Here is a 27941-nt window from a genome sequence, read left to right as displayed (position 1 = left end):
AGGGAAACATGAGATCCAGGGAACTGTAGATTCACTTCAGGAGAGCAGTAGAAGGGAGTCTCCTAATGACCCCTGAGAACAGGCCTGGAGGAAAACCAGTTCAGACTGGAGCAGAACAGGGGCATCCAGGAGGAACAGCTCCAGGAGAAAGGGGAACTGATAAATTATCTGATAGGCTTGAGCATTTGGAGAAAAACAATTTTTTAAAATTTTGTGTGGTGGTTATAACAGAGTAATCTGTAAAATTTTAATAACGTGCAAGAGAGGTTTATTTAAAAATATGCAAATGAGAAAGCCATTTATTTGTAGGAAAAACAAAAAGTTGTACAAGAAATGAAATGTAACTATAATATTCTTCTTGGCTTTTTGGGGTCAATCTACATTGTCAAAAGATTTTATTGCTTTGACTAAATTATATAACTTACTGGATATGACAATACTGGGATGATGAGGAGAAAAGTGGTATAACATAGCTAATTTTTTTCTACCATAATGGAATATACATAATGTCTTAGTTGTGATATGAAGGTATAGCAGTACAAGCATATTATTTGGAACCAAGGAGATAAAGCCCAGAATAAACAGTGAAAAGTCACAGCAAGTGCCTCTGGGGATCGGGATTGGGGATGAGGAGCAGTGGGACAAGAATCTGATGCTTTTCACTATAAGCCTCTTAGTAATAATTAATAATTAACTATAAGCATGCACTGATTTAAAAATGAGATAAACTAAAAAAAAACTATTACTTATTTTTCATCCCAGCATAGATTAAAACCCAGACTTTTGTATGATCAGGACCTTCTAGGACCTAATTGACCTTTGCAGTTTTATTTTCTATTATTCCCTCTCACATACCTTTACCCATGACTCTCCCTCTGGAGCCCACTTCCTCATGCTTTCCCCAGGCTGTAACTGCCTTTCTCCGTCTCTGCCTACTAGATTTTGCCCATCCCTAAAGCCCAGGTCCAACTTCCATCCCACTTGCCCACCCAGCTGTCTTGCAGAGAGCAGATACTAAGCATCTTCCAGATCAGGGTCCTGAGTTTTCAGTTCCGGCTCTTGCCTCTTCGGGAGAGAGCCGGCCCCATGGGTTTGGCTGTGGATGACAGCTAGGCTAGGAGTTCCTAAGCAGGGGCCTGTAAGCCACCTGGAATTCTATACAAGCTTTTGGGTGAATATGCCTATTTCTAGGAAAACTAAGGCTTCCAGATAATCAAACTGGTCTGGGAGCAAATAAAGGGTAAGCTCTCTGAGCTGTCTCCTGGGCATTACCAGAACTGCCAGGCACTGGGAAGAGGACTGTGGGCAGGGTCCCTCGGGCCCAGTGTCCATGCTCTGAAATTATTCAAAGGTTCCCATCACCCAGCTAGAAGGATTTCCTGCACTTCCTCACCCTTCGGACTGTCTTCCCTGCATCCCTTTCCTGTGCGCACTGGGCCCCAGGAAGGTAAGCTCCCAGAGAGGAACCAGGCCTCCTGGTCTTGGAGGAGACGTTTTGAAAGGAGGGGCTCTGCCCACATAGCACCTGTCGGGGGGGTGAGGTGGGGAGGGCAGCCAAAGCCAAGTCTATGGGCTGAGCTGTTGGAGAAGTTGGGTAGATGTTTCTTTTGGAGTGACCTATCCTAACCCTACAGTCCACTTCTCCAAGCCCGGTCCTTGGAAGTAAGTTTTTGAGGACCGGCTACCCTGGCTCCAGGCCCCACAACCAATTCAGGACTTGCCACTCAAAGACTCGGGGGCCTAGGGGGTTCATGTTGGATCGTCAGCTATCCTCAGTGTCTCCTGCACATCCTTTTCCAGTACTATATATAGCCCCCTTAAGGCCGAAGTTCTCACCCAGGCATGGCTGTCATTACCTGTCAGAAAAGTGCCTCCTTCTATTAGCCCAGCTCTAAGGCCCCACGGGCCCCACTCCTTGTCTCAGCTCCCAACACTGTTGGGCCACTTTGTGCTCGCTCCTCCCCTTCTCGCTCGTCCTGCCCTCCCCAGGCTTCTACCCATGGCAAGGGCACCTTACACCCACTCTCCCCCCGTCTCTCCTCACTGTCGTCGACGTACTAGCGGGGAAGGGAGAGTTCGTCGAAGGGCTTACCCAGAACTTCACCAGAAAAAAGGCATTGGAAGGTCCCCGTTCAAAGAGCTCCTTGAGTCCGCCCTTTTTCTCTGGGAACTTGTCATAGATCTGGCGGATGTCCACAGCTTCGAGGTAGGGGTCACTGTAGCTTGGGCTTGACTGGCCGATGTGCACGAAAAGGTGTTTGTTGTACTGTGGAGAGAAGGCTGGTCTGAGGGACGCAGGAGGCAGGGAGGCGGGTGGACAGACAGACCAGAGCGTAGATCCCAGCCTCATGACCTGGAGCAAGTCACTTCACCTGGCTCTGGGCCTCAGTTTCCCCACTGGTAAAAATGGAGACAGTGAAAGGATGGAATGTAAAGCAAAATTAATGGGTATAAAGCCCCTGGTCAGGGCATGGCTCCCAGCAGGTACCCAACAAATCAGGTTGTCATCTGTGTTACTCAGTCCTGGCCGTGCCAGTGAATGTCTCTGGGCCTCTGTTATCTCAAGGGTGATGGAAGACCACTGACCGAGATGTCCACATCGTGCTCCACCCTTGGAGACAGGAGACGGGGGGGGCCTCTGTGCCCCTCACACGCACCTCGCTAAATCAAAGGAAGTCTGCTTCTGTGGTTGTACACTGGGCTTCTGAGTAAGAGCCTGTCTGACTCATGGGTTCCTCAGCTCAAAATCAAGTCTGCAAATGTCCAAGTGAACTGGTCTGTGAAGTCCTCCCGCCTCCGGCATCCTGTCAGCCCAGCTTCCTCAGGTGCTACTCTGACCTTTGCAGGTGACACTGGTCACCCGGGACGTGGGACATTGAAGGGGTCAGGGTGGGGTGGAGCTGCGGCTCTCTGCTGGTGACCCAGAGGATGTGGATCAGACACGGGAGGCTGCTCAGAGCCACGGGGGAAGGATAGAACGGCCAGGGTGGGGCTGGGAGGAGCGACTCTGGACCGAGAGGTGCCTGGGCCAGCAGGGAAGGGAACATGGAGGGAGAACGCAGGTCAGGGAGGGAGTGGGCCTGAGACCTGAGATGGGAGCAATAAACCGCACCAGCAAGAGAGGGAAGGTGAAGAGAGGAGAGAAGAGGGAGGTGGAGGAAGGAATGAAAGGACAAGCTGAGGGAGGGCCAATGAAAGGGAAGACTGTGAACAGGGAACCTAGATTAAGCTCTAAAGTGGAGTGGGGCAGGGGGCAAGGTGAGAAAGCCAGAGGCAGGGGGAAAAGGACCGGAGCCTCCGGGAATGAGAGGGCAGGTGAGCCGGCCAGGCAGGCCAGGACCTACCGTATCAGGGTCTTGCTGCTGCTCCAGGAAGGCAGAGAACTCCAACATCCAGAGTTTGGAGCTGGCCACGCTGCGGCCCTGCCACGGGGGAGCAGGGGGTGCTGAGGGCGATGGGGCAGGTCCTGCAGGAGACTCAAACCCTGCACATAGCAGCGGGAGAGGCACATGGGAGCCTGTGCACACACAGCCACCCTGCCAACACCCTCTGCCAGGCCCCAGGCCCACCAGTGAGACCCTGTGCTGGCTAGGGGGTCTCCTATCTCCCTTGAACGGGCCTCCCAGCAGGGGTGGTCAAGGGGAGTGCAAAGCACTGGTGTGTCCAGGAGCCCCCGGTGGGGAGGGCTTAGCTGGGGACGACTCAGTCCCCTCAGGCCCCCACACAGAACCATACTCAAGGGAGATGGGAGGCCTGCTGGACCGAGGGCTCCCAGAGCAGGCACTGCTAGGTTCTTGCCCTCTAGGAGCCTCTGGTCCAGTGGGAAGACAACCAGACAATCAATTATTAGGATGACATAAGCCCCATGGGAGCAGGAAATTCTCTGTTTGGGTCCCAGCTGTGTTTGCAGACCCCAGAACAGGCTCTTGGTACAGATTCACTAACATGATGCAGTGAACATGATAAAAATGGATAAGGCACGGAAGAGGGGCTCTAAGCCCACCTCTGTGGTGGTCAGGAAAGGTCTCCCAAGAAGGTGATGCTTGAAAGAAGTGACGAAGTTCAAGCAGGAGGCAGCAGGTGAGGACGGGGAAGGGGTGCTCCAAGCAGAGGGCACAGCAGGGGCAAAGGTGTGGGGGCCATGGAAGCACAGTGGGTGTGCAAGTTCCCTCTTCGGTGGAACTGGAGAGAAGGGGGGGTTGTGCCAGGGACGGGGGACAAGACTAAAGAGACTGAGAGTTTCAGCCTGAGGGTTCCAAGGGACTGGAGGATTTTCAGCAGGCACTGAAATCCGACCTGCGTTTCTGAAAGGTCCTGTTCCAGCATGGAGGAAGGACCGGGCAGGGTCAAGGAGACGGGAGCCACTGGGAGGGCTTTCCTGGTGGAAAACTGAAGAAGGCCTGAACCTAAGCCGTGCAGTGAAGCGGGGACACAGGAGGCACAGGCAGGGAGACAAGGGTGTGAGAGAGCCGCGCGGCAGGCGACGCCACGCTGGGAGCTGGGTGAACGGAGGCCCCGTGTGCTGAGGCAGGTCACTCAGGAGCACGCAGAGGAAAGGGACGGAGGAGACACGGTCAGAGGGGCAGGGGCAGGACCACGCGGGACGCACCAGGTGAGCGGCTCATGCACGTGTTCCAGCACCGCTTACTGAGAAGTGCTGCAGAGCGGATGCGGTCCAACACACGGAAGACACAGACATCAGTCAGACACAGCCCCACACACAGACGAGGACACTCCTGCCCAGGGCCAGACAGAGATGCCCAGAGCTCTGGGGAGGGCCCAAAGCAGGGCGCCTAACCCGAGTGGTGGGGGATGGAGGGAGGAAGGGAGAGGAGAGAAAGCTGAGGTTACCAGGAGGGACCACACGCCAGACTACCACAGAGACTGTATCCTGAAGGCACCAGGGAGCCAAGAAAGGATTTTATGCCTAGAGGCAGCACAGCAAGACGGATCCTTTCAAGAGATCACTTGTGTGAATTACAGGGCGGAAGTGAGGGAAACCAGGCTGGAGACGGGCTGGTTAAGAGCCTGCTGTTGTCACCAGGCAAGAGCGGGAGGGCAGAGACAGTGGGGACAGTGAGAGGAGGAGACAGATGAGGGGTGACTGCACGGGGCTGGGGGGGCAGCCATCAGCAACCCAGGAGGCGAGCAGGGCTGCTCTGAGAGCAGGAGACGCCAGTTCAGGATGCAGGCAGGGAGCCATTCCCAAGCTAGCTAAGGTGGTTAAGGTGAGGCTCCTGTCTTGCCCTGCAGAATGGAAGGTGGTGGGGGATCCTAAGGAGAAAGAGGCAAGGACAGCTGGTCACCAGGGCAGTGAGAGGGTGGGGCTCCCGTGCTGGCCGCGCGGACCAAACCTCATCTGCCCCCGCCAGCTCGAGGCCACTTCCCAGGAGGGTCCCCTCTGCTAGGGAGGGGATCCAGGCTGGAAAGCCGTGCTCTCCTCAGACCTCCCAACTTGATGGAGAGGATTATAACACCACTAAGACGGAGGCAGCAAAGCAGCCCAAGTGCACAGGCACACACACACAGCATAGGCCCTGCCCTTTGACCTGTGTGCAACCCTGAGTGCCAGCCCTGAGTGCTGGGGAGAAGAGGCGCTCCAAGGGCATGCCAGGGGGAGGAGAACGGTGGAGCCAAGAGACCGGCTGTCCATCTGAGCACACGACGGGATGGCCTCTGAGAAGGGGCAAGAGCTGAGAGGTACGAGGGAGCCCTGCACTGCTGACCCACCTGGCAGAGGCAGAGAAGGCTGGACAGGGTAGGTCTGTTGAGAGAAAGGCTTCACACTGTGGGAGACAGGAGGGAGGAGGTGTAAGCCTTGGGGCAGGCTGCAGCCCCAGAACCTTCAGTGATGGCCAAGGCTCTCTGTGCTGGAGGCCCTGGTGGTCTGGCCATCAGTGGCCTTTGGCCTCTCACTCCTTCCCCTGCCGACTCCCTCAGGTTTTGTGGCTGATCCACAGAAGCAGCATATCTGTTGAGAAAATCCCCCCTCTCCCTTTCCCCCCTCCAAGGCCAGCGAGAGGTCTGGTTCCCAGCCTCGTTCCCTTGAGTCAAGCTCTGGCCCTGAGACACCCTGGACAGACTGGAGTTTCAGCAAATGCCACCCCAGGGTGCCCACACGGCAGACTGAGCTGATCCCGAGAGCAAGAGAGCCCGATCCCTAAGCGCGAGGCCATCCTGAAAGGCTGACCTCAGACTGTGCCTCTCCCACCTCGGGGGCCAGGCTCAACCGCATGAGTTCATGGCTCAAGTTCAGTTCAGGGAGCATAAGGTAGCAGAAACCAGGCCGTACTCACTCGTGGGATGTTCCAGCTTGGCCCGGCAAAGCTCCTTGCCAAAACTGAGGAAGCAAAAGGCACAGAGTCAGCACAGCCTGTGTGCACGTGGGCCCGTGCTGTGGGGAAGGGCAGAGCAGGGCCTCCACTGGAAGGCGAGGGTGAGCATGGACCCAGTGGCTGGCAGGGAGAAAGGTAACACTACTGTCTCCACAGGCCTGAGCAGCGCCCCAGGGCATGTCTCAAGGAACTCTAGTCTCCGGATGCTCTGTCGACAATGTGCCCCACGGGAGAAACAGCAGGTGTGGTAAACACAGTTCATCCTATTCCTCCCTTAGAGATCCACAGGGCACAGCAGCACGTAAGCTCCCAACAGTCCCTGAGTCAAGAAACCCACTCAGTTCTAAGGGTCCCAAACTCACTTATGCATAGAATCACTATGTGTCACATCTATTCAACATCCAGATGGACTAGTGGTCTCTGGAACACACTTTGAAAAATGCTGGACAAGCGGCTCACCAAGCACAGAGCCTGTCACTGCCCCTTCCCCACGTTTCAAGACAGTGCAGGAGGTACATCCTGAAGATCCATTCAGTCCCTACAGCCAGGAAAACCCTGTGAGGACACAGCCCTGAAGAGGAGGAGCCCTTCTGGACCATTCTGAGAGTATGACTAACCTGGCCATGGCCCAGAGCCCAGTTCTCAGGCTGAGAAATTTTAAATTCGAACAAGAGTTTGTTCCTGGAGGTCAGCCCTCACCCTGGAAGGAGAGCGGTGCTGAGCCTGAGGGAGGAGCAGGAACGAGGCCGGGTGGCGGAGGACGACTCGGGGACATGCTGGTGCTGCACCAGAGCCTCGGCTCCAGCCCCCACCCTGGGACTTCAGCCTCCTCATCTGCAAATTGGGCCACCTCTGTGGAGCTAAGGTCGGTCAGCCGATAGGGCAGCTCTGCCCCTCATGAAAGGCCTGCTGTGCTACTGCCAAAGCCCCCAGGAAGGTGCTCCAGTACTGGCTGAGCCGTGATTCAGCATGGCCCCTGGGTCCTTGGTCCCTCCTTCCCCCTGGCTCCCCTGGCCTGAGAGGACCCAAGGGAGAGAAAGTTGGTGTGGCCAGTGCTTGCTTCTGGCTCTTCAGAAGGGGGAGGAGTGAGAAGGAGAGGGCTGGTGTGGCCCCTGGCTCCAGGCAGCCCCACTTACCCCTGAGACTGCTGGGTAGCCTGGGCCCCGTGTGAGGGCCATTTTACTGTGGAAGGCTGTGGCGGAGATGATCTGGGCGGACGACATGGTAGCCATGCTCTGCAGGGCCTTGTCCTTAGCTGCCTGATCCTGGGGGAAGACATCGGAAGGGAGGACCTCAGCAGTGGTCACTATGGCACACTTAGGCGAGGCGGGGTCTGTGCTTGTGGTCAGGGAAGCTGTCCCACTGCCAGTGGCCAGAGACCTGGACCAGGTTTCCATCCTTGCAGCAGTTTCACCTGTTTTGTGACTTTGAGCAAGTCCCTTGGTTTCTCTGACCAGTCCCTCATCTGTCACAGGCGCATGAACATTCGCCCCGCCTATTTTATTGGAGCGTCAGGAGATCTGGAGACCATCCGCCAGACCCTATCTCGGTGCACAAACCACGGGGACACCTTGGGAACAGGGATCTTTAGTCCTCGCTCACCTCCACATGGCACCTGGCTCATGGCAGATGACGCATGAGTATCTGTTGGGTCCTTCCTCGAACGGGCGGGAGGAGTCGTCCTCGGGCAAGGGACTGTGTGGAGGCACGGAGGGTCTCCTGTAGCCCCCCGTCTCCATCCTGCCCTCTGGGTCTCCCCCTGCACTGAGGACACCCAGGGCACCCCTACCTTCTACCTGTCACAATGTAAATTCCAGCTGCTGCCCTCTGTGGTTACAAAGACCCCGACGGGTTCACCCTGCACAGGCTGTGAACGAAGAGGCATTCAGGACACTGATAATATTAATTTCTATAGTTGTATGAGCCGCTGGCTCCCATCTTGAGGTCCCTAATCCCAAAGGTCTTCAAACTGATGAGACAACATTTCTATAGTTCAAAAAACCTCCTGGGAATTGTGTCTTTGTCCAAAATAAGACCACATATACAGACTGGAACAGCAAGTATTATTCTGTGTGTAGCTTTATTGGGGCTAAAAGGTTGGACTATGTCAACCAGGAGCTCTGATTAGAAATTCTGTATCTTTATGACGAATATTTTTAAATGGAAAAACACATTAACCATTATTTACTAGTTGACTTGGTGGATCAGACCTGTCCTGAATGGTGGGCAGGCTGAGAAGTGACACGGGTCCCTGCAGCTCCCAGGCACTTCTACACACGGATTTCACTCGGCCCCCTGGCAGCCCAGAGGGAGGGGTCACCGAGGGGTCAGGTTCTGAAGGGTTCAGGTGTCCACCAGCTATGTGGTTGTAGAGCCAGGACCCAACTGGGCCTCTCAGGGGCCATTTACACTCATGTGGCATGAGACAGTCCACAGAAGGTAAAGAACACCATGTCACTTTGATGCTGAATATCATGGTACTCTGTGAGGGTGGCAGGACCACAGGATCCCCCTTTTAAGACGAAGAAACTGCGGCTCAGAGAATTTACGTGACTAGGGTGCTGACAGTCACCAGTGACGGTTGGCCCTTCGAGCTTGGTCCAGGTTGGCAGACCGACTCTTCACTGGGCCTCTGCAGGCCCAGGGGGGCCGAGCAAACCAGGGAGTGGGGTTACGTCGGGATCAGACAGCACCCAGCATACACCACAGAGGGCATGGGAGAACATCCTGAGTGGTGGGGTCATCCTCAACCTGCTGTCCTTTGGGGGCCAAACTCAGTCGGGCCTTGCTCTCAAAGGCTCTCTGATGACCAGGGGGAGCTGATCGGCATTAGGTGTGCCTCTCCCCAAGGACACCTGCAGTTTCAGGAGGGAAAAGCCCAACTCGCCCAGGCCCTCTCCCTCCAGGAGGAGAGGAACGGTGTAGCAGGCCGTACCCCCAGAAAGCCTGCAGACCCCTGGGATGAGCACTGCGCTACGAGGCGGGAGAGCTCCATCCGCTCAGTGTCGGCAACTTGCGTCCCTTCCCAGAAAACCGATCTAAACAAACAACCAGAGCTCAGGAAACCACGTCCTCAGCGGGTTGGGACAGGAACCAGGGGGAGTGGGAGCGACATTATGGGGAGTTACATCAGCGCCAGGCTACAGAGCCAGGGAGTCACTGAATTTTGGAGTTGAAGGGGACCTCAGATACCACCTTGCTTAATTCTGTCCTTTTACAAATGGGGAAAGAGAATGGAGGTTGAGGAGCATTAATGACTGGCCCAAGTTCCCACAGCACAAGGGCAGACCAGGCTAGACCAAGCCCCGAGACCCCGAGGGCTGCTACCTTATCTTGCCATCCACCAGGGAGCTTAATTACACTGGGCCCCAGACCCCTCTGGGAATATGACAAAACCCTCAGACCAATCTCCCCAGGAAAGTGCACAGACATGGAAATGTGCATAGTATTTATGGGGCTCACGGCTCCCCTTAATGTCTGTCCAGCGGTCCACTGAAGGCTGTCCCAGGCCCCAAGGTAGAGCCTGTGGACAGGACAGGTGCAATCCCTTGCAGCAAATGTGGGCTGGACAGCTGGGCCTCCGGGGAATTCAAAGTTCCCCTAGAGGGTTCTAAACAGAACACAGTCCCCTGCTGGGGTCCCACTGAGTCAGAGGCAGCCCAGAAAGGGGAAACAAAGAACAAGCTGGACTCCAGGACCTGGGTGTCCGGGGGTATATTTGCCAACCTGAGAGGGAGGGATCAACAGCTGAGGCCTAGCCAGCTGGCCCAGGGACAAAGGAGCTAGGTGCTGGGCCACAGCTGTGAGGGGCATGGGACAGCTGGGCTGATGGCAAGAGGAATGGAGCTGAGTGGGCAGTGGGGAGTGGCTTCCTGCCTGTTTCCACCCACTCGTTCAGAGCCTCCAGTGTCAAGAGCATGGACTACTGGGGCCAGACAGGGCCTTGGAGGTCATCGAGTCCAGGGCTTTTAAACTGCGTTCTGAGGTACTTCTGGGTTCCAGAGCCATGGAGCATGAGAGGTGAAGAGGAGGACAGTGTCTCTGGAACGTTCCTCACCAACCTAGATCTGCCCAGAGTAGCTCCTTTGATAACATACTAGGTTAATATTTTGTTTGGGAAAATAATAAAAGGAGATTCTGCTACCTTAAAAAAACTTTGTAAACTGCTGGTCTTAGTCTAATGCCCCTAAATGTTAGCTCTTCCTACCAAGTAACTGGGCAGGCTCTGCTATGAACACCTCCGCGAGGGGGCGCTCGCTCTCTCCTAGGTTTCACCGAGAGGCACCAGGGCACAAGAGGCCTGAGTGCTGTGGGGAGCAGTGCCACCCCCAGGGGAATCCTGTCAGCAGCTGGCCCTGCACAGAGCAGTCACCTGTCAGCAGACAACCCTGCAAGGTGGGGCTGATCCAGGGAGGGGAAGGAACCGCCAGTCCCAGAGAGCAGGGCGTGTGAGAGAATTCCACCAGCTCCAGCAACAGCATCCAGCCCCACCCCACAGCAGTGCCTCCCACGCCCAGCCAGCCCACAGGCTCTGGCTGATGGCACTAAGGGGTTGGTGGGGCTCCAGAGAGGGCCAGCAGCTCAAGGAGATCCTTGAGGAATGGGGTCTGGAGGGCGATCCCACTATGATCTGGGCAGGGCACTGCCCCTGGAGGATGAGGCACAACAGGAGACTGACCCGTGGCCCTCAGGATGCTGTGGAGCCTGGTGGTCCACACATGGCTCTGAGGTCAAGTGTTCTTCCCCATGCAGACGGGAGAGGTTACAGGCTGAACCCCAGTCGCCTCAACACCAAGCGGCGTGCTGACCCGCACACAAGCAGCCAGCCCCTAAACCCAAAGGGAAGACTTTTCCTGCTGGAAAAAAAGCCCTCACTTCTGGGAAGCTGGCCCCACCTGGACCCTAGGTCCTCCCTCCCACTGCTACCATCAGCCTTACCTTTAGCTTGGCCTGGATCTCGCGGGCTTTGCGACGAGCCAGCACCTGGATGTGGCTGGAGACCTGTGGCAGGAAGAGAGGGCTCTTGTCCCTACCTCCCAGACAGCCTGTGCTCCCCATCCTGGCCTGACCCCCAGCCCTCCCCATCCGTGGACTGATTGACTGACTGAATGAATGAGAGGGTCGGTAACGACGGGCCCTCAGTGCTGCCTTCTCCAGCTAATCCAGAGTTTGGCAATAAATAAAGAGCAGCATTGGGGCGTTGCTCTCTGTTCTTCCGGTGTCCTGGAGAAGGATGGGGAGGGGGCTGCTGACTCCCCAGTATGGTGAAGCATTTCCTCCCAGGTGGTGGCAGCAGGGACCACAGGGAAATTAAACTGTCGGTGGCACACCAAAAAGAGACAACCGCTGGCCCCAGTGAGCGGAGGGCCTGGCCCACCTCAGGAACAGGCTGGTGCTGGGTACCTGCGCCTGGGACCCAGGCCTATCTCCCAGGGCCCACCTGCTTCCTGGTGCGGGTCTTCCCTGTCCGGAGCTTGATGTAGCGTGCGATCAGCTCATTGCGACCTGCAGAGACACCGACAGCCTCAGTGGGAGAGAGCAACAAACGGCAGGCAGATGGGAGGGTCTGAGTGGTCCCTTCCCTTCCCCTCGGCCCACCCTGAGTAGGCACTTGGGGGTGAGGGTTCTGCAGGTTCCCTCCTGCCCTCCTTGGATCCCAGGCATGTCCCAGCAGCAAGAGGAAGCTGAGGCCTCACTGGGGGACTGGTAATCTGAGAACTAGGAAGTGACAGGGCCATGGGCCTCCAGCCTATGCATAGCCCGGGGAAGCTTCCGAACCTCCCTCTTCGCCTCATGCTGGCCACCTCATCTCCGCCCCCCAGCAGCCTGACAACAGCCTCTCTGCTCCCACCTTCTCCTGGGGCCTCTGCACACGTGGGAGGCTGCAGGGAAAGGCCTGGACCGCGGCCTCCCCTCCCCTCCATAAATGAGCAGGACCAGACAAGATGTCTTATCCTGTCTGTGGGCAGCAGTGGGCATGGGGGATGTAACGGCCGAGACACTGAGGGTCCCCAGAGAGGATTCCTGAGCTCCTTGACTCAGATAGAGAAAACCCAGGCGACCACATCTCCAGCTTCACGGCTCTGACTAGATGGTCAATAGATAACGCTGAGGGCTCCCCACGGGCCAGCCTCCTAGAGGCTGATGCTGCATCTGAAAGATGCTGGAAAACTATATGGAGCCACCCATGTCCCCTATTACTGTAAATGAGATTATGAAAAGAGGTTGCCTGTTTTCAAAGAGCTCACCACCTAAGTGAGGAGAGGCGTGTGCCCACAGAATGGCCCCAGCGCCTGCCAAGGACAGGGAACATGCAGTGTGCTCAGGGGATGGGGGGTCAGTCCAGACTGTGTGGTCAGTGAGCCCTCAGATAGATCTTGACAACTGGGTGGCATCAGACCATAAAAAAGGGCACTGGGTTGGGGAGAGAGAGGGCGAGAGGGTTTGAGTGGGACCTGTCACTTCTTCGCTCCCCTCTGGGGCCAGAGGGCACAGCCACCAGCCTGCCCTGTCCTGCTGGGCCTTGCTGAGCCCAGAGGGCTGTGGCTCTGAGTGAGGAAGCTGCTGATACACGGGGGAGGCGAGCCGTGTGGGATGTCTGTCACCGGGGTTGTAACCAGAGAGCATAGCAAGGCCAAGCTGGCCCCCCAGCTGACCTTTCCCTGCTGCCAAGGCTGAATTAAAGAGGCCACCCTCAAGAGGTGTCGTCTGCTAGAAAGACTCGCTGGCCTGGGAGCACTGGCCTGGCTGTGTCAGGGGAAGGAAGGAGGGAGGATTCGACCCTGAGGACAACATCTATGGGCTGGTCTGAACCTAAAAGCGCAATCCAGCTGGAAGTCTCTTCTCAAAGCTTTCCAGGGAAAGGCACTCCACAGGCTCCTTTGGCAGTCCAATGAACGCTCTACAGTCCTACCCTATGTCTAACTAGAGGCACTCATGCTGCAGCTACGAAAGGCTGTTTTCACTGTCAAGAGAGTCTAAGTCATCACAGTGGTGACTGAAAACGGGTCACAGAACTGAGAGTTGGGGAGCCAGGCCCTAGCCCAGCAGCTCCACAAACGAGCTATAAGATCCTGGCAAGTCACTTTCCTTTAAGGACCCTCACCCAACCTTCTCCTCTTAAATTTAGGCCCTTTTAAGGTTTTTCATTCACATTTTTCCAACCAAGTTTTAACAGTCTTTGGAAACAGACCTTACCTTTGACTCAATGCCAGCTTGCTGTGGCTCAGCTTCTTTTCTATGAATGAACACATTCCAGGCCCATGTAAGTGGTCTAGTTCAGAGACCAGGCTGGGGCAAGGAGCAGGGTGAGGGAGGAGGGGAGGTTCCTCAGGGCCAGGAGGCTGACTACAGTGCTGGTGGATGCGGTAGTGAGAAGGATGAGTTGGAGAGTCTCGGGGTTGGTGGTGGGAAAGCTGGGGAGTGTGGAAGGCAGGGGACACGAGTCTGGAGGGGCCTCAGAGACCACCTGGGAGAGGGTTCTGGTGCTGCTCCTCTAGCCTACACCGCGCACACAGGTAGCAGCTCCTCGTTCTGCATCTTTTCCTGTTAGATCCTCAGCATCTCAGAGGAACGGCCCACCTCTCTATTCAGGTCTGCATCTCTAGTCCCTGGCACCTATTTGTCATGAATGAATGAGTCTGTCTGCAAAAGCCGATGACTCTACCTTCAAACTACACTGGAATCCAGCCACTTCTCACTACCTTGCCCTCCGTGGTCCAAGCTTCCATCCTCTCTGGCCTGGATTATGACAAGGGCCGTCTACCTGGATTCCCTGTTCCCGTCTGTTCTCAACACAGCAGCCACAGTGATCCTGCTGAAACTCAAATACCCTCCAACCCCTCAGCCTGAAAGTGTCCAAGTTCCTAGAATGGTCTGGAAGCCCCCAGAGCATCTGTCCACCGCAGCCCCGGCTCGGCCCCTCTCTGATCTCGTACCACCTGCCATCGGGTCTCTAGCTGTTCCTGGAACGTGTCCACATCAGGGCCCCTGTGCATCCTGTTCTCTGCCCCAGAGACCCGCGCAGCCCACTCCCTCACCTTCACACCCTGATGGCCTCTCTGCTCAGATGCCATTTTCGGGGATGTCTTCCCTGAACACGCCACTGAAAGCTGAGGTCACCTACCCACCTGGACTGCTGTACCTCTGTCTTCTCCACAGCACCTTCCAACACACCACGTGATCTACTCCCTTACCTCGAGCACCGTCCTTCCCCCACCTCCCATCAAGAGGAAAGTTCCTGAGAACACGGAGTTTCGTCGGATTACTCACTTATGTATCCCTAACACCTAGAAACTCCCTGACACAGCAGCCTCCAGACGAAGATTTGTTAAACAAATGACAAGGGAACGATGCTAAGAAGCTGTCAGCTGTCCCATAAAGTGCTCTCACTTCAGAGGGAGGGTGCAAGTTAAACAAAGGCAAATGGCCTTCTACGTTTGATTAGTCCAACCTAAATTTCAAAGTGCTTCTTTCTCTGGTCTCACGTGAGCCTCCCTATACAGAAGCAAATCCAGATTTCTGTGGAGCCTAAAGCATCTAAAAATGGAGACGCTTTCTTTGAGAAAAAGAATTAAAAATACAAATACACAATTAGGTGAAAATCATTTTCAGTTAAGATGGCTATGTTCGCTCTCTCGAAGGTGGTGATGGCTTCACAGGTGTAGACGTGTCAGAACTTACCAAACTGTCCACTTCAAATCTGTAGAGTTTATTGTATGGTGACTGGATTTCAATAAAATTATTTTACAAATTTAAATTAGAAATAAAAAGTTTAGGGACTTTGCAGGGGCCCACGCAAGCAAGGGGTCCAAATGCGTACGCCTCATTACCTTCCCAGTAAAGCCACTTCCTCGCTGCGAAAAGGCAGGCAGTTATACCTATCTGCCAGAGGAGGAGCTGAGGCCAGAAAATCCCATCCAGACTGTCCACCGGCAGACCAAGGACTAACTGCCCGGGTTTGAGTCCCGGCTCAGCCACTTGCAAGTGGCATGGTGTCTGGCACAGAAAAGATGCTCAGCTAATGGGAACCCCACTCCTGGACCAGCAGCTTCCCAGCTCCCAGCACTTCCTCTGCAGCACACGTTAAGCAGCAGCTGAGGAGGCCCCCGCCCACCACTGGCTGAGACCCTTATTCGAGACATCACAGATGACCTGCTTCCTATGCAAGGAGCCCCAAGTCATGAAGACAGAGCCCCCATCTTGAAGTTGTCATGAAGACAGCTACCCCTACCCTCCACTACAGGGTTCAGGAGCTTTGCTACCAAACAGGCCATGTTGGCCCTGGGCAAGAGGCCCAGCACTGGGGGCCACGGGAGCCACACCGAGGGGTCTAAGGCTGGCTTGGCTGTCTTTGTATTTTTTCACATTGTGCATCTTCCTCTCTCTTTCTCTGGAGCTGCATCCTCCTCTCTCTTGCTGGCTCATCTCAGACCGTTATTCCATCAGCTTCATTCTGCTTGTCAGAGGTAATGCCAGGAGTTGAGAATTCCCTCTGGGTGGGAGTGAAGTGCTGGGTTTCTGTGGGTGTGCTGAGCCAAGAGGGACCAAAGAACTACCTTCCTGCCACCAGAGGTCCTCCAGGGGTTAACCCAGCCATCCTACTGCCTCCAGGCCAGCTGGCATCTAATCCAGGCTTTATATACACACAGACAACTGTTGTAGTTCCTTTCACTCTTGTAATAACAGGAACAATAATGAACATTTATTGGGCACTTTCATGTGCCAGGTACCTGTGCAAGCAGAGAATGAATGCTGTGCCAGCTCTATTCGCACTCATCAATCCTCACACCAGCGCCCTGGGGCGGGCGCTGACATCTCCACTCCACAGACAGGGAAACAAGGCAGAGAGGTACAGAAACCTGTTCAGGGTCACAAGGCAGCACGTGGCTGGGATCCAAACCCATGGGGTCTGGTTCCAGAGCATATCTCTTAACTACTGCACAGCATTACTCCTATTTAACGTAGGACTGAGGGCCATCTCGCTCAGAAGCAGGGGCTGGACCAGGTGACCCTAGAGGTCCTGTCTAGCCTAAAAAAGAAGAAACTGAGGCCCAGAGAGGAGAGGTGATTTATTCAGTCACAGGTTGTTAGCATCCAGGTGCCACGAGAACACCTGTTTCTAAGGCTTCACGACTATTACACAGGGGCTGCTTTTTCCCATGGATGCTCTCCCCTTTCAGTTTCCTCTGCAAGACACCATTCTGCTCCTCCCCTCCGAATCGGTCCCCCCGGTTCTCTGCATGAAGGAAGTCCTTCATGATGTCTGACTATCCCTTGCCCTGCCCCAGGTCCTGGAGGGAGAGCTGACCACTTGCACCCAAGAGCCTGCCCACCTGTTTTCACTCTCGCATGCACAGTTGTACCCAGAACCCTGGAAGCCAAGGTGCCCTGGGTGATGCAGACATCAGAAGGCCCAGCGAGTCAGGGTGGAAGCAGAGAGAAGTAGGAAGTGTGCACTCAGAGGCAGAGCCCGAAGCCACAGTGAAGGCCAGCAAAGAAAGAGCAGCAGCAGAAAATCCAGAGAGTCACTGGGGGGAGAGAACTGTATCCTTGTCCCAGCTCTGCCACCAGCCGCATAACCCCACCCGGGCCTTCTCCCCTCCGTGCTTGAGATCACATGCCGGGGAAACAGGAGGCCAGCCCGGACCTCGGTGGAGGCCAGGCAGGCAGCTGGGCATTGCAGTGTGGCAGGTGGCCTTGGCCAACCCCAGAGAGGGCCCCGGGTGGGGCTGGAAAGGACGCCCCCCACCAGACTGTGGCCCATCTGTCAGAGGACATGTGTCCAGCCGCCCCCAGCTCACACGGCTCACAGCCACGGCCCCACCCCGCAATGGGCAAAGACTGGGAGAAGAATGGGCCAAGGGAGAAAGGGGAGCCTCGGCCTACCCACAGACTGAAGAGGGGCATTCCCGATGCAGGCTCCACCCAGGGCCACCATTGCTTTCCCCGACCCCACCCCCAGCAGCACGCACACCTGCCAGCCACCGCAGGCTTTTCCTCAGTCACACATGACTACTAAAACTGTTAGCCCATCTGCAAACTCCTGCCATTTCTGTAGCTCATCTCCCCTCTCTGGACTGACTCCCCTCTTTGCACCAGCCTCCAGCTGGGCCATAAGCACATTAAACGACATAAAGTCAGTAAAGCACTTGCCACTTAGCAGAAAGTCCGTAAAGTCAGATTTATTGTTAATATCATTAGTAAGGCCCTGTGATAAGTAACACTATTAATTTCCAAAATTGGAAACGGCTGAGAACCAGAGGGCACGAGCCTCCCTACCCAAAAGGAGGCAGATCTGCACATGTGGACCTTTGGTCCACCAGAGGCCTCTCCTGGGAGTGAGCCCTTACTGCAAGCTTGCCATTTCACCCTGCAGGCTGGGGCCCAAGGGAGGAGGCCACTGTCCTCCACAGCCAGCCCTAGTCCTGATGGCCTGGCCCCTCTCTGTGCAGGGATCAGCGGGAGCTATAAACACCTGCAGCTGGAGGAGGCAGCTATTTGTGGAGAAGAAACTTCTGCCTGAAGCCCAGAAGGCAGTGATTAGGCCTGACATCCAGCCATCACCACTGCTGTCCCTGGAGGGCTCTGAGGCTTCTGGTGAAATCCCATCCAGTCTTCCAGGCCACCGCCCCAAGAAGCGATCCCACCCGGTGGGTGTGCCTGCTCCTGCCTCCAGGCCTCTGTGCCTCTCTCATGGTCCTTGGCTAAAGTCATTTGAGCCCTTGTCTTACTCCCTCACTAAAACGTGAGCTCCTCGAGAGCAGGGAGCACGTGTCACTCAGCTCTACACTCCAGTGCTGTTCCCTGGGCACCTCTTCTGTGCTCTCATCCCTGCAGCAACACTAAAAGGTAGCATCTTCTTCCAACAAGCACTCGGAACGACGCTCAGCATCATTAGAGAAATGCAAATCAAAACCATGAGCTACCACGACTAAGTCAAAGCCCACCGAACAATGGGCAGAGGATCTGAACAGGCATTTTTCCAAAGAAGGTACACTGATGGCCAACAGACACATGAAAGGATGTTTGACATCACTAATTATAAGGAAATGCAAAGGAAAACTACGAGATATCACCTCACACCTGTCAGAATGGCTATAATCAACAAGACAAGCAATAACAAGTGTTGGAGAGGGTGTGGAGAAAAGGGAACCACTGGTGATGGGAATGCAAACTGGTGCAGCCACTATGGAAAATAGTACGGACATTTCTCAAAAAACCAAAAATAGAGATAACATATGACCCAGCTATCCTACTACCAGGTATGTATCCAAAGAACATGAAATCAACAATTCAAAGAGATCTATGCACCCCTATGTTCATTGCAGCACTATTCACAAAAGCCAAGACATGGAAGCAACCTAAGTGCCCATCAACTGATGACTGGATACAGAAGATATGGTGTATATATACACAATGGAATACTAGTCAGCCATAAAAAAGACAAAATTGTCCCATTTGCAACAACATGTATGAACCCTGAGGTTATTATGTTAAGAGAAATAAGCCAGACAGAGAAAGATAAACACCATACAATTTCACTCATATGTGGAAGATAATAAACACACAAATAAAGGGAACAGATTATGGTTACCAGAGGGGAAGGGGGTCGGGGGGTGGACAAAAGGTGTAAAGGGCAATGCATGTATGGTGATGTATAAAAACTAGACTATTGGTGGTAAGCACAATGCAGTCTACACAGAAACAGATATATAATAATGTACACCTGAAATTACACAGTTATAAACTAATATGATCTCAATAAAATAATTGAAAAAAAAGAAAAATGTTACAACACTAAAAAATAAAATAAAATAATGAAAAATAACAAGAGTTGGCAAGAATGTGAAGAAACTAGAGCCCTCGTGCACTGCTGGTAGAGTACAAAATGGTGCAGCCACAGTGGGAGACAGTTTGATGGTTCTTCAACATGTTAAATATACGGCCGACCTGGTGTCACAGTGGTTAAGCTTGTGCACTCTGCTTCAGCGGCCTGGGGTTCATGGGTTCAGATCCCAGGTGTGGACCTATGCACCACTTTTCAAGCCATGCTGTGGCAGGCATCTCACATATAAAGTAGAGGAAGATGGGCACAGATGTTAGCTCAGGGCCAGTCTTCCTCAGCAAAAAAGAGGAGGATTGGCAGTGGATGTTAGCTCAGGGCTAACCTTGCTCAAAAAAAAAAAAAAAAGTTAAATATAGAATTACCATATGATCCAGCAATTCCATCTCTAGGTATATACCCAAAAGAATTGAAAGTAGGGACTAAAATCCCTGTACACGCATGTTCATTGCAGCTATCCACAATAGCCAAAAGGTGGAAACACCCAAGTATCCATCAATAGACAAATGGGTAAACAAAATGTGGTATATCCATACAATGGACTATTATTCAGCTATAAAAAAGAAAGGAGTTCTGACACATACTACCACACGATGAACCTTGAAGACATTATGCTAAGTGAAATAAGCCAGATACAAAAGGACAAATATTGTACGATTCCACTTATATGAAGCATCTAAAACAGGCAAATTCAGAGACAGAAAATAGAATAGAGGTTACCAGGGGCTCGGGGGAGGAGGGAATGGGGAGTTCCTGTTTAATGGATATGGAGTTTCTGTCTGGGAGGATGAAAAAGTTCTTGGACACAGATAGTGATGACACCACAACAATGTAATTGTATTTAATGCCACTGAACTGTATGCTTAAAAATGGTTAAAATGATAAATTTTATGTAATGTTTTACCAAAATAAAATAAATATAACCAAAACCAAAAAAAGGGTATTAATACTATTATCATCCCCCTTTAGCCAAAGAAGAAACTGAAGCTGAGAAATGTTCAACAGCATGCCCAAGGTCACACCGGCTGCTGGGACTGACAGTGGACGGGAACCTCGCCTCAGGCCTCCGGAAGCGAGGAAGGAGCTGGAAACCACAAGGCAAGAAAGCAAAGGGCAGCAGAGGATCCAGGGAACCTGGTGAGGAGGCAGGGGGCAGGAGGACCTCGCATGAGGCTCCCTGACCTCTGTCCCACCACCTCAGTGACAAGAGGCCCGACCCGGGTCCAGTCCCTACTCTGCCTCCCAGCAGCTGTGTGACTCATCCAACAGGAGGATCCCTTCACCCCCGACAGCCCGTTACTGAAATGCCTTGCCCAGACCCCCACTGGAGTCCCCCAAACCACCATGCAGAGTCCTGCCTCTAGGCCAATGCTCTCTCTTTCTCCTTGACTGAGCACCTCCCTCCTCCACCCAGCTCAAGCTCCACTTCCTTCCAGAAAACTTCCAAGAGAATCTGGCCCTCTGGTTTGCTGGCTGCGAAGAACGTAAGTGCCATTAGTTAGTTTACTTTCCGAAGACGTTTCTCCGGCTTCTGCCCTTAGAGCACGACATGATAGAGAATGGAGACCACAGCCCTCCGCCTGGGCCTGGTGCCGAGCGGTGGGCCCTTGGTCAGACTGCCTGACTGCTCACGGGAACGGGCAGCCTAGGCCACAAGCTACCCCATGAGACAAAGGAGAAAGCAGGGAGAGGAGAAGCAGAGAGACACGGTGAGAGAAAAGAGGCAGATGACTTGGGAGATTCAGGAGCACCCTCCAGAGGGCGGGAGGCACACAGGGCAGAAAGGAAGGAACGCAGAGGAAGGCAGGGCCTCCAGCCATCTGGCAGGCCGAGGAGAAAGAAGCCAGCCTCGGCGGGGCTGAGCTATGAGTAGCAGCAATGGCAGAGCATGCGCGGGCAGACGAGGGAGAGAAGCTGTCCCACGCTCACCTCCCCACCACCTGCCCACGGGGCCAGAGGCCAGGCTGGCCAAAGCAGGTCAGAGTGACCAGCGTGGCAGTGCCAGGGCGAGGGTCACACAGTGACGGGGCAAAAATGAAAGCAGTCGTGAGCAGGAGAGGGCCAGCAGCCCTGGCTCAGGAGCCAGTCCACGAGCATGGGAGGCTTGCTCAGAAATAACAGGCGCTAATCTGCCCTGCGGCTCTGCATGTCATCTGCATGTCTGCCTGGCCCTCAGAGTGCGTCCTGCTCGGGGAGGGTCGGGACAGGAGCCGGGCTGGGAGCAGGCCTAATCTCTGTCCTCAGAGTCTCCAGGGCGAGAATCCTCCAATGGGCACCATGGAGTCAGTTTGCTCTTCCTCCCGCCTGAGGCCTGCTACCCACCTGCTTGTTCTCAGCTCCCACTCTGTGCCCCGGTGGGCTGGCCCACCTGGCAAACAACTGATGGCCCCTGGATGCAGGGAAGTGGGGGACCGTAAAGATCAGGGCTCTGGGGGAGCTCAGGATGGGGCTGGAGCTCAGGAGGATGGCAAGAGTGGGTCCCCGAGGGAAGATGAGAAGACAGAGCAGAGTAGCCAGAGTGAGACAAGGTCTGAGTCAGCTTGGCAGCTTGTCCCTCTTCCTCTGCCTCCCTGGGGGCCCATCCCACACACTGGCTGAGGTCAGAGCTATATATACCTCCCAGCTGGGCAGGTCAGCTCTGCTGAGAGCCCCTCCATCAACTCCCTGCGTGGTCCTGCCTTGGCTCAGACCCCGTGCCTGGTAAGAAGAGATGGGGATAAGGCAGCGTCTGGATCCCAGCAGGATCTGTACTCGTGGAGGACAGGTGCTGTGGGGGCTGGGCGAGTCATCAGATACCACGGAGCAGCCTCCAGTCCCCCTGCCCAGAGCCTGACCCACCTGGAGCCCGGGCCAAGCAGAAGGCGGGGCAGGGGGAAGGCAGGGCAGGGGGAAGGCGGTGAGCAGGCGGGGCTGGCTTCACAGAGCTCACAGAGGCCATTCAGGGTGATGGGGGAGCACTGTGCTTGGAAGCTGGAGAACTGGGTTCTAGCCCCAGCTCTCCCACTGACTGCCTGAGAGACTCTGGGAGAAGCTCTTGGCTTCTCTGCGCATCTGCAGGCAGAGGTCATAATTCCTCCCTCCCCTCCCTTGAAAAGACTGATGAGATAATGGATGTCAAAGACCACTGGGAGCTCACAATTAAGAGGTTCCTGGCCTCGGCCCCTTTCCTCTCTCTTCCTCCTGAGTCCTCTGTGTGGTCCCCCACCCTGCCCCCTCCCAGTCTCTATGCAAAGGGGAAGGAGAGCCACAAACGGGACACCACCAGGCCAGATTAGTTTGTCAAACACCATTTTCATGCTGCTTCCCCCTCCCACCAACAGCTCCCCTCCTGCCAAACAGAATTCCCACCCAAGGCCTGCTGAAGTCTGCACCCTCACAGTTCCCAAACCCCAGCTCACTCACAATCATCTGGTGACCAAAGGTAAGTCTCTTAACCCAATACCTTTATATGTGAAGCGGGGATAGAAATATCCACCTACAAGGACTAAATAAAACTAAGCATCCACCCAAACGTCCATCGACGGGTGAATGGATAAGCAAAATGTGGTCCATCCACATGACGGAACGTAATCCAGTCTAAAAAGGAAGGGAATTCTGACACACGCTACACATGGAGGAACCTTGAGGACATTGCGCTAAGTGACATCAGCCAGTCACAGAAAGACAAATACTGTGTGATTCCACTTACATAAGGTACCAAGAGCAGTCATACCCACAAAGACAGAAAGAAGAATGGCGGTTGTCAGGGGCTGGGGGAGGAGGAAATAGGGAGTCAGTGTCTAACGGGCACAGAGTTTCAGTGTAGGAAGATGAAAACGTTCTGGGGATGGATGGTGGAACAACAATGTGAGTGTACTTTATGTCACCGAATCCAAACTTAAAAAATGGTTAAAATCATAAAATTTACATTATATATTTTACCACACACACAAAAAGAAACAACTCAGCATCCCAAGTTTGGTCCACGGCGGCACTCCAGTAAAAGGGAGTCAGCTGATACTGCCCCTCCGGCCATCTCTACAGGCCTTCCCAGACACCGGCAGCACCTCAGCTCTCCCCGTTTGCGAGCGCCTTTGCACACAGGCATGTCCTGTTGTGTCCTGGGCACACATCACAGCTTCCCAGCCAGGGACCCTGAAAGCTCTCCAGCTAAGCAACACTCCTAAAGAAGCTGTCCCCTGCACACCCTGGTCCCTTCCCACCCTCACCCCTCTCTCATGCTCAATACCCATCCCACGCTCCACCAAAGCAGTGGAAAGAGCCTGGGGTCCCAGAGGCTCAGCGTCCTCACCAGCTCCTTGGAGATGACCTGTCTAAAGCACCCAGTCCCACACCTGGCACCCAAGAGGTGCTCCCCGCACATCAGCTGTCTCCTCCAGGAAGCTTCCCTGGGGGCCAAACCATTCGAGCAGGAGGTGGTCAGAGCAGGGGCAGTAAGGAGGGCCGACCCAGGGCATGGGTGCCCACAGAAGCAAGAGAGACTCTGTGAGAACCAAGCAAAGCCACAGAGGGGGCACCAAAAAGGAGAGATGAGCAGTTCTAACTGGTCATGAGGAGTAGACCGGGGTCCACCTTGAAAGGACCTTGCTTCCCCAACAAGCTGAAGAAAGCGCAGGAATCACTTTGGCCTGTAGGGAAGGTTGTAGGTAAAGGAAAAAGCACAAGGAGGGGCCGTGAGAGCCCAACTACTCCCTGGGCCAGCGATAAACCGGGTTTGAGTTTATTCAGTTGAACTGAGTTGAAAAATGTCCCTCCTAAAATTCCTATTGACCCAGAACCTCAGAATGTGACCTTATTTGGAAACAGGGTCTTTACAGATGTAATTAGCTAAGATGAGGTCATCCTGGATTAACGTGGGCTCTAAACCCAAAGACTGGTGTCCCTGTAAGAAGAGAGGACACACAGAAACACACAAGAAGGAAGGCCACGTGACAACAGTCAAAGACTGGAGTTACGCAGCCACAAGGCAGGGAGCACCAAGCACCGCCACAGCCACCAGAAACCAGGAGAGAGGCTGGAGCAGACCCGTCCTCAGAGCGTCCAGAAGGATCCAGCCTGCCGCCACCTGGATTTCAGACTCCCAGCCCTCTGAACTGGGAGAGAATAAATTTCTGCTGTTTTACGCCACCCTGTGTGGGGTAATTTGTTACAGCAGCCTAGGAAATGAATACAGTCAGCCCCCACAAGCCCCTCACACAGTGTCCTTTAAACAGCTGACACAGCATCTGTGCTGGCCGGAGGGATGCCAGTGTTGGATGGGGAGAGAGAACTGGAGAGGAAACCCTGGGGGTGGGCAATTGGCCTGGGGCATCTTGTTGGGAGCCAGGGCGGGGCCCTCTGCTGTCAGCGACTCCAGCCAGTTAGAGACCCTCTCAGCACCTGCCCAAGACCAAGTGTTGCAAGCTGCAGATCCCAGGGGACTTTCAATGGGAGTGGAGGCCTGACCTGTCCTTCCAACAGCTGTCCAGTTTTCAGTTTAGTTTTACTTTTCCAGATACCTCCTCTTCTACCCAAAAGCCAACCAGCTCCAAGCAGACTGCTTGGCCCTTCCCACAGGGCTGCTGCACACACTGCTTCCGTGACATTCTGCATCCTCAGCTACTCGGGAAGATCAGCCTTTCTGATCACTCTTCCCGGAGGGAACCTTTCCTGAGAGGGGTAACTGCCTCTGCTTGACTCTCTCCCAGGACGCTCTCCAGCCTGCCAGTCATGTGTGTACCGACCTGCGAGCAGGGGCTGGACCTGCCCCACCCACAGCTGGCTCACAGAAGATGAATGAGTGAAGGAGAGTCCAGAGACTACCTCCCTACCCACCCTTCACAGCCAAGGTGGAAGCCCGGAGAAGATCAGGCATTTCCCTGGGGATGACTTGTGGGATTTTCCCAGTCTGCTCTGCAGGATGTTCCACCCCTGCCCAACTACCACAGCTTTTCCCCATTCTCCACACCCACTGAAAGGCCTCTCCTCAGATGCCCTCCCATCCCTTGGGAACCAAGGACAGAAGAAAGTAGTGTCCACCTGGTAGAAGTCCCAAGAGGTCATTTCTCCTCCGTTCCTTGGAGGGAACTGAGGTTACTGCACCTAGCCCCCTATCTAGGCTCTATTTCCAGGGCTGGATCATGGGTTCAGGGGCCTGCTGCCCAGCCCCAACAGACTCCTTACCATACATCTTGCCCTCGTCTGACAAGATGATCTTGCGCCGGCCGCAGGGCGGGTAGATGGCCAGGGCCTCCTGGAAGCTCTGCTCAATGTCCGGGCTCCACACACCCTCTGCGTCATTGTCGATGGGCTTGTCCAACGCCTGACTGCCCCCAGAGACGTTGCTCCCCTCGGGGGAGTTAGGAGAGCTCCACTCGTTGGAGGTAATGGTGCCGGCCTTGCCCTCCAAGGCTCCGCTTGGAGGAGCGCCCGTTGGACCTGTTTGGGCAGAAACCACGTCATTGGTGGAAGAACCGTGGACTGTGGGACACGGGCATCCCAGGGAGTGCAAAGCTCTAGAACCAGCTGTTCCTCCCCTCCTGGCCACTCACAGCACAGGGGCTTGGAGGGAAAAGTCCAGGGATTCCGGGGATGGAGAGGGCAGTGAAAGGTCTCGGAGGATCAGGGGGCCTGGGATCCAGGGCAGGGCATCGCCCCACTGTATGTCTCGGCTCCCCACCCTGTCAAATAAGCACACGACCGAGGCACTCTCTGACTGTAGCTCTAAGAGCCCAGACGGAGCTGAGAAGCAGGAGATACGGACCAAGTGCCAGTGGATGTTCTGGCATTAAACCAAGAAGGGGCCAAACGGGGGCTGCCCGTGGCCGAGTGGTTAAGTTCGTCTGCTCCACTTCAGCAGCCTGGGGTTTTGCCGGTTTGGATCCTGGGCAGGGACCTAGCACTGCTCATCAAGCCATGCTGAGGAGGCGTCCCACATGCCACAACCAGAAGGATCTGCAACTAGAATATACAACTATGTACTGGGGGGCTTTGGGAGAAGAAGAAAAAAAAAGAAGATTGGCAACAGATGTTAGCTCAAGTGCCAATCTTTAAAAAAAAGAAAGAAAGGGCAAAATGGAGGCAAAATATTGTGCACTGTTGGTAGGAATGTAAAATGGTATAACCACTATGGAAAACCGTATGGAGGTTCCTCAAAAAATTAAACACAGAACTAACATATGATCCAGTAATTCCACTTCTGGATATATCTCCAAGAGAATTGAAAGCAGGGTCCTGAAGAGATATCTGTCCACCATGTTCACAGCGGCCCTGTTCACAACAGCCAAGAGGTGGAAGCAACCAGTGTCTGTGGATGGATGAACGGATAAACCAGACATGGTCTATACATACAATGGAATATTATTTAGCCTTAAAAAGGAAAAAAACTCTGTCACATGCTACAATGTAAATAAACCTTGAGGCCGTTATGCTAAGTGAAACAAGCCAGCCACAAAAAGACAAATACCGTATGACTTCACTTATATGACGTGTCTAAAGCAGTCAGTCATAGAGACAGAAAGTAGAATGGTGGTTACCAGCGGCTGGTGGGAGGAGGAAATGGGGAGTTGTTTAATTGGGTATAGAGTTTCAGTTTTGCAAGATGGAACAGTTCTGGAGCTCTGTTGCACAACAATGTGAAAATACTTTTAACAGTACTGAACTAGACACTTAAAAATGGCTAAGATGATGGATTTTATGTTTTTTTACCACAATTAAAAATTTAAATTAAAAAAAATGCAAAATAAAATGCAGGTCACCATTCTCCTATTCCATCCCCAGCCTGGGCTCTTCTTAAAGGAAAATTTCAGCCCTGGCAGATTCTCACATGTTGGAGCTGTGGCAAGGCTGACTTGCTGGTGCCTCCAGAAGCTGACTACACAACCCTGCCCTTGCACTAAAATGAGACAAATCCAGTGACTTCTTGGCTCCAGCTATCCAAGCTGTAAATTTCTGGACACAATTCTCAGGGGTTTGGGAAGGAGCAGGACATACTAGCAATCTTAAGGCAGTTTTTGGATTACGAGTACCACATGGGTGCCATTTACCTCCATGGCCCTCCCCATGTCCCCAGGTTCCCTGTTTCCAGCCACTGGGCACATCCACAAAGGAGAACCTCTCCCCATCACACACATCACCTCCTTCCTTCTACTCCACTAGCTGTGAGGAGTAGTGTAGTCCAGCAGCCCACATCCAGGGCTAGGAGTCTAAACACCTCGGTTCCCACCCACTTCCATCCAGGACCCTTTGAGATAAGACCTTCTCTCCCTTCCCTCCCTTCATCCCCCAGCCAGGCCTCTGTGTTAGATGGACACAGTTCTTCACAGAGAGGTGAGTATGAGGGTAAGCGTGGTCAATGTCCACAGTGAAGCAAAGGGAGGAGCTGAATGTGGGGCTGCACATCCTGGGAGGAGTGGAGGTTCCAAGGAGCTGGGCCAAGCAGCTGGCACAGACATGCAGCTGGAAGAAGGTCACAACCACTGAAATTTAAAGCAGGAACCCTAGAGGAAACCTAACCCTATGGCCTCAGCTTGCTGATGAGGACACTGAGGCCCAGAGAGGCTGAAGGACTTGCCCAAGGTCATACAGCAAGTTAATAGTGCAGCTGCGTCTCTCTCTGCCCTCCAGAGTCCCAGGCCTTTTAGCATAACAAATGGTGGCTTCTTCTCTGTGGCTAATAAAGTAAGTTTTCCTCAAAGAGGGTCTGAGATCACTGGATCTGGAAGATACTGGCTTATTCTCCACCAGAAATTCTGGTCTTGCTTCTAGTGTGAACTTTGAAACAT

General features: G+C 54.0%; 1 protein-coding gene across 5 annotated transcripts in view; it reads right to left on the bottom strand.

The window, feature by feature from the left end:
• TEAD4 (TEA domain transcription factor 4) overlaps positions 1 to 27941 on the bottom strand; it is a 61935-nt gene that overhangs the window by 11094 nt on the left and 22900 nt on the right. For 3 of the 5 annotated variants that reach the window (XM_070494846.1, XM_070494848.1, XM_070494847.1), the window contains exons 2-9: positions 25342 to 25596; positions 11776 to 11840; positions 11274 to 11336; positions 7472 to 7600; positions 6297 to 6340; positions 5731 to 5786; positions 3345 to 3484; positions 2093 to 2266 (exon numbers count right to left, since the gene is read on the bottom strand). In XM_070494846.1, coding sequence (XP_070350947.1) covers positions 2093 to 2266; positions 3345 to 3484; positions 5731 to 5786; positions 6297 to 6340; positions 7472 to 7600; positions 11274 to 11336; positions 11776 to 11840; positions 25342 to 25348 — 678 coding nt within the window. In that variant the 5' untranslated portion in view covers positions 25349 to 25596. The remainder of the gene's footprint in view (positions 1 to 2092; positions 2267 to 3344; positions 3485 to 5730; positions 5787 to 6296; positions 6341 to 7471; positions 7601 to 11273; positions 11337 to 11775; positions 11841 to 25341; positions 25597 to 27941) is intronic. The other 2 variants (XM_070494850.1, XM_070494849.1) reach the window with 2 other exon arrangements.

The sequence above is a fragment of the Equus asinus genome, chromosome 22, assembly GCF_041296235.1.
Source record: "Equus asinus isolate D_3611 breed Donkey chromosome 22, EquAss-T2T_v2, whole genome shotgun sequence".
NCBI lineage: Eukaryota > Metazoa > Chordata > Mammalia > Perissodactyla > Equidae > Equus > Equus asinus.
Note: the sequence above shows the minus strand (reverse complement) of the source record. Positions and strands in the feature narration are given on the sequence as shown.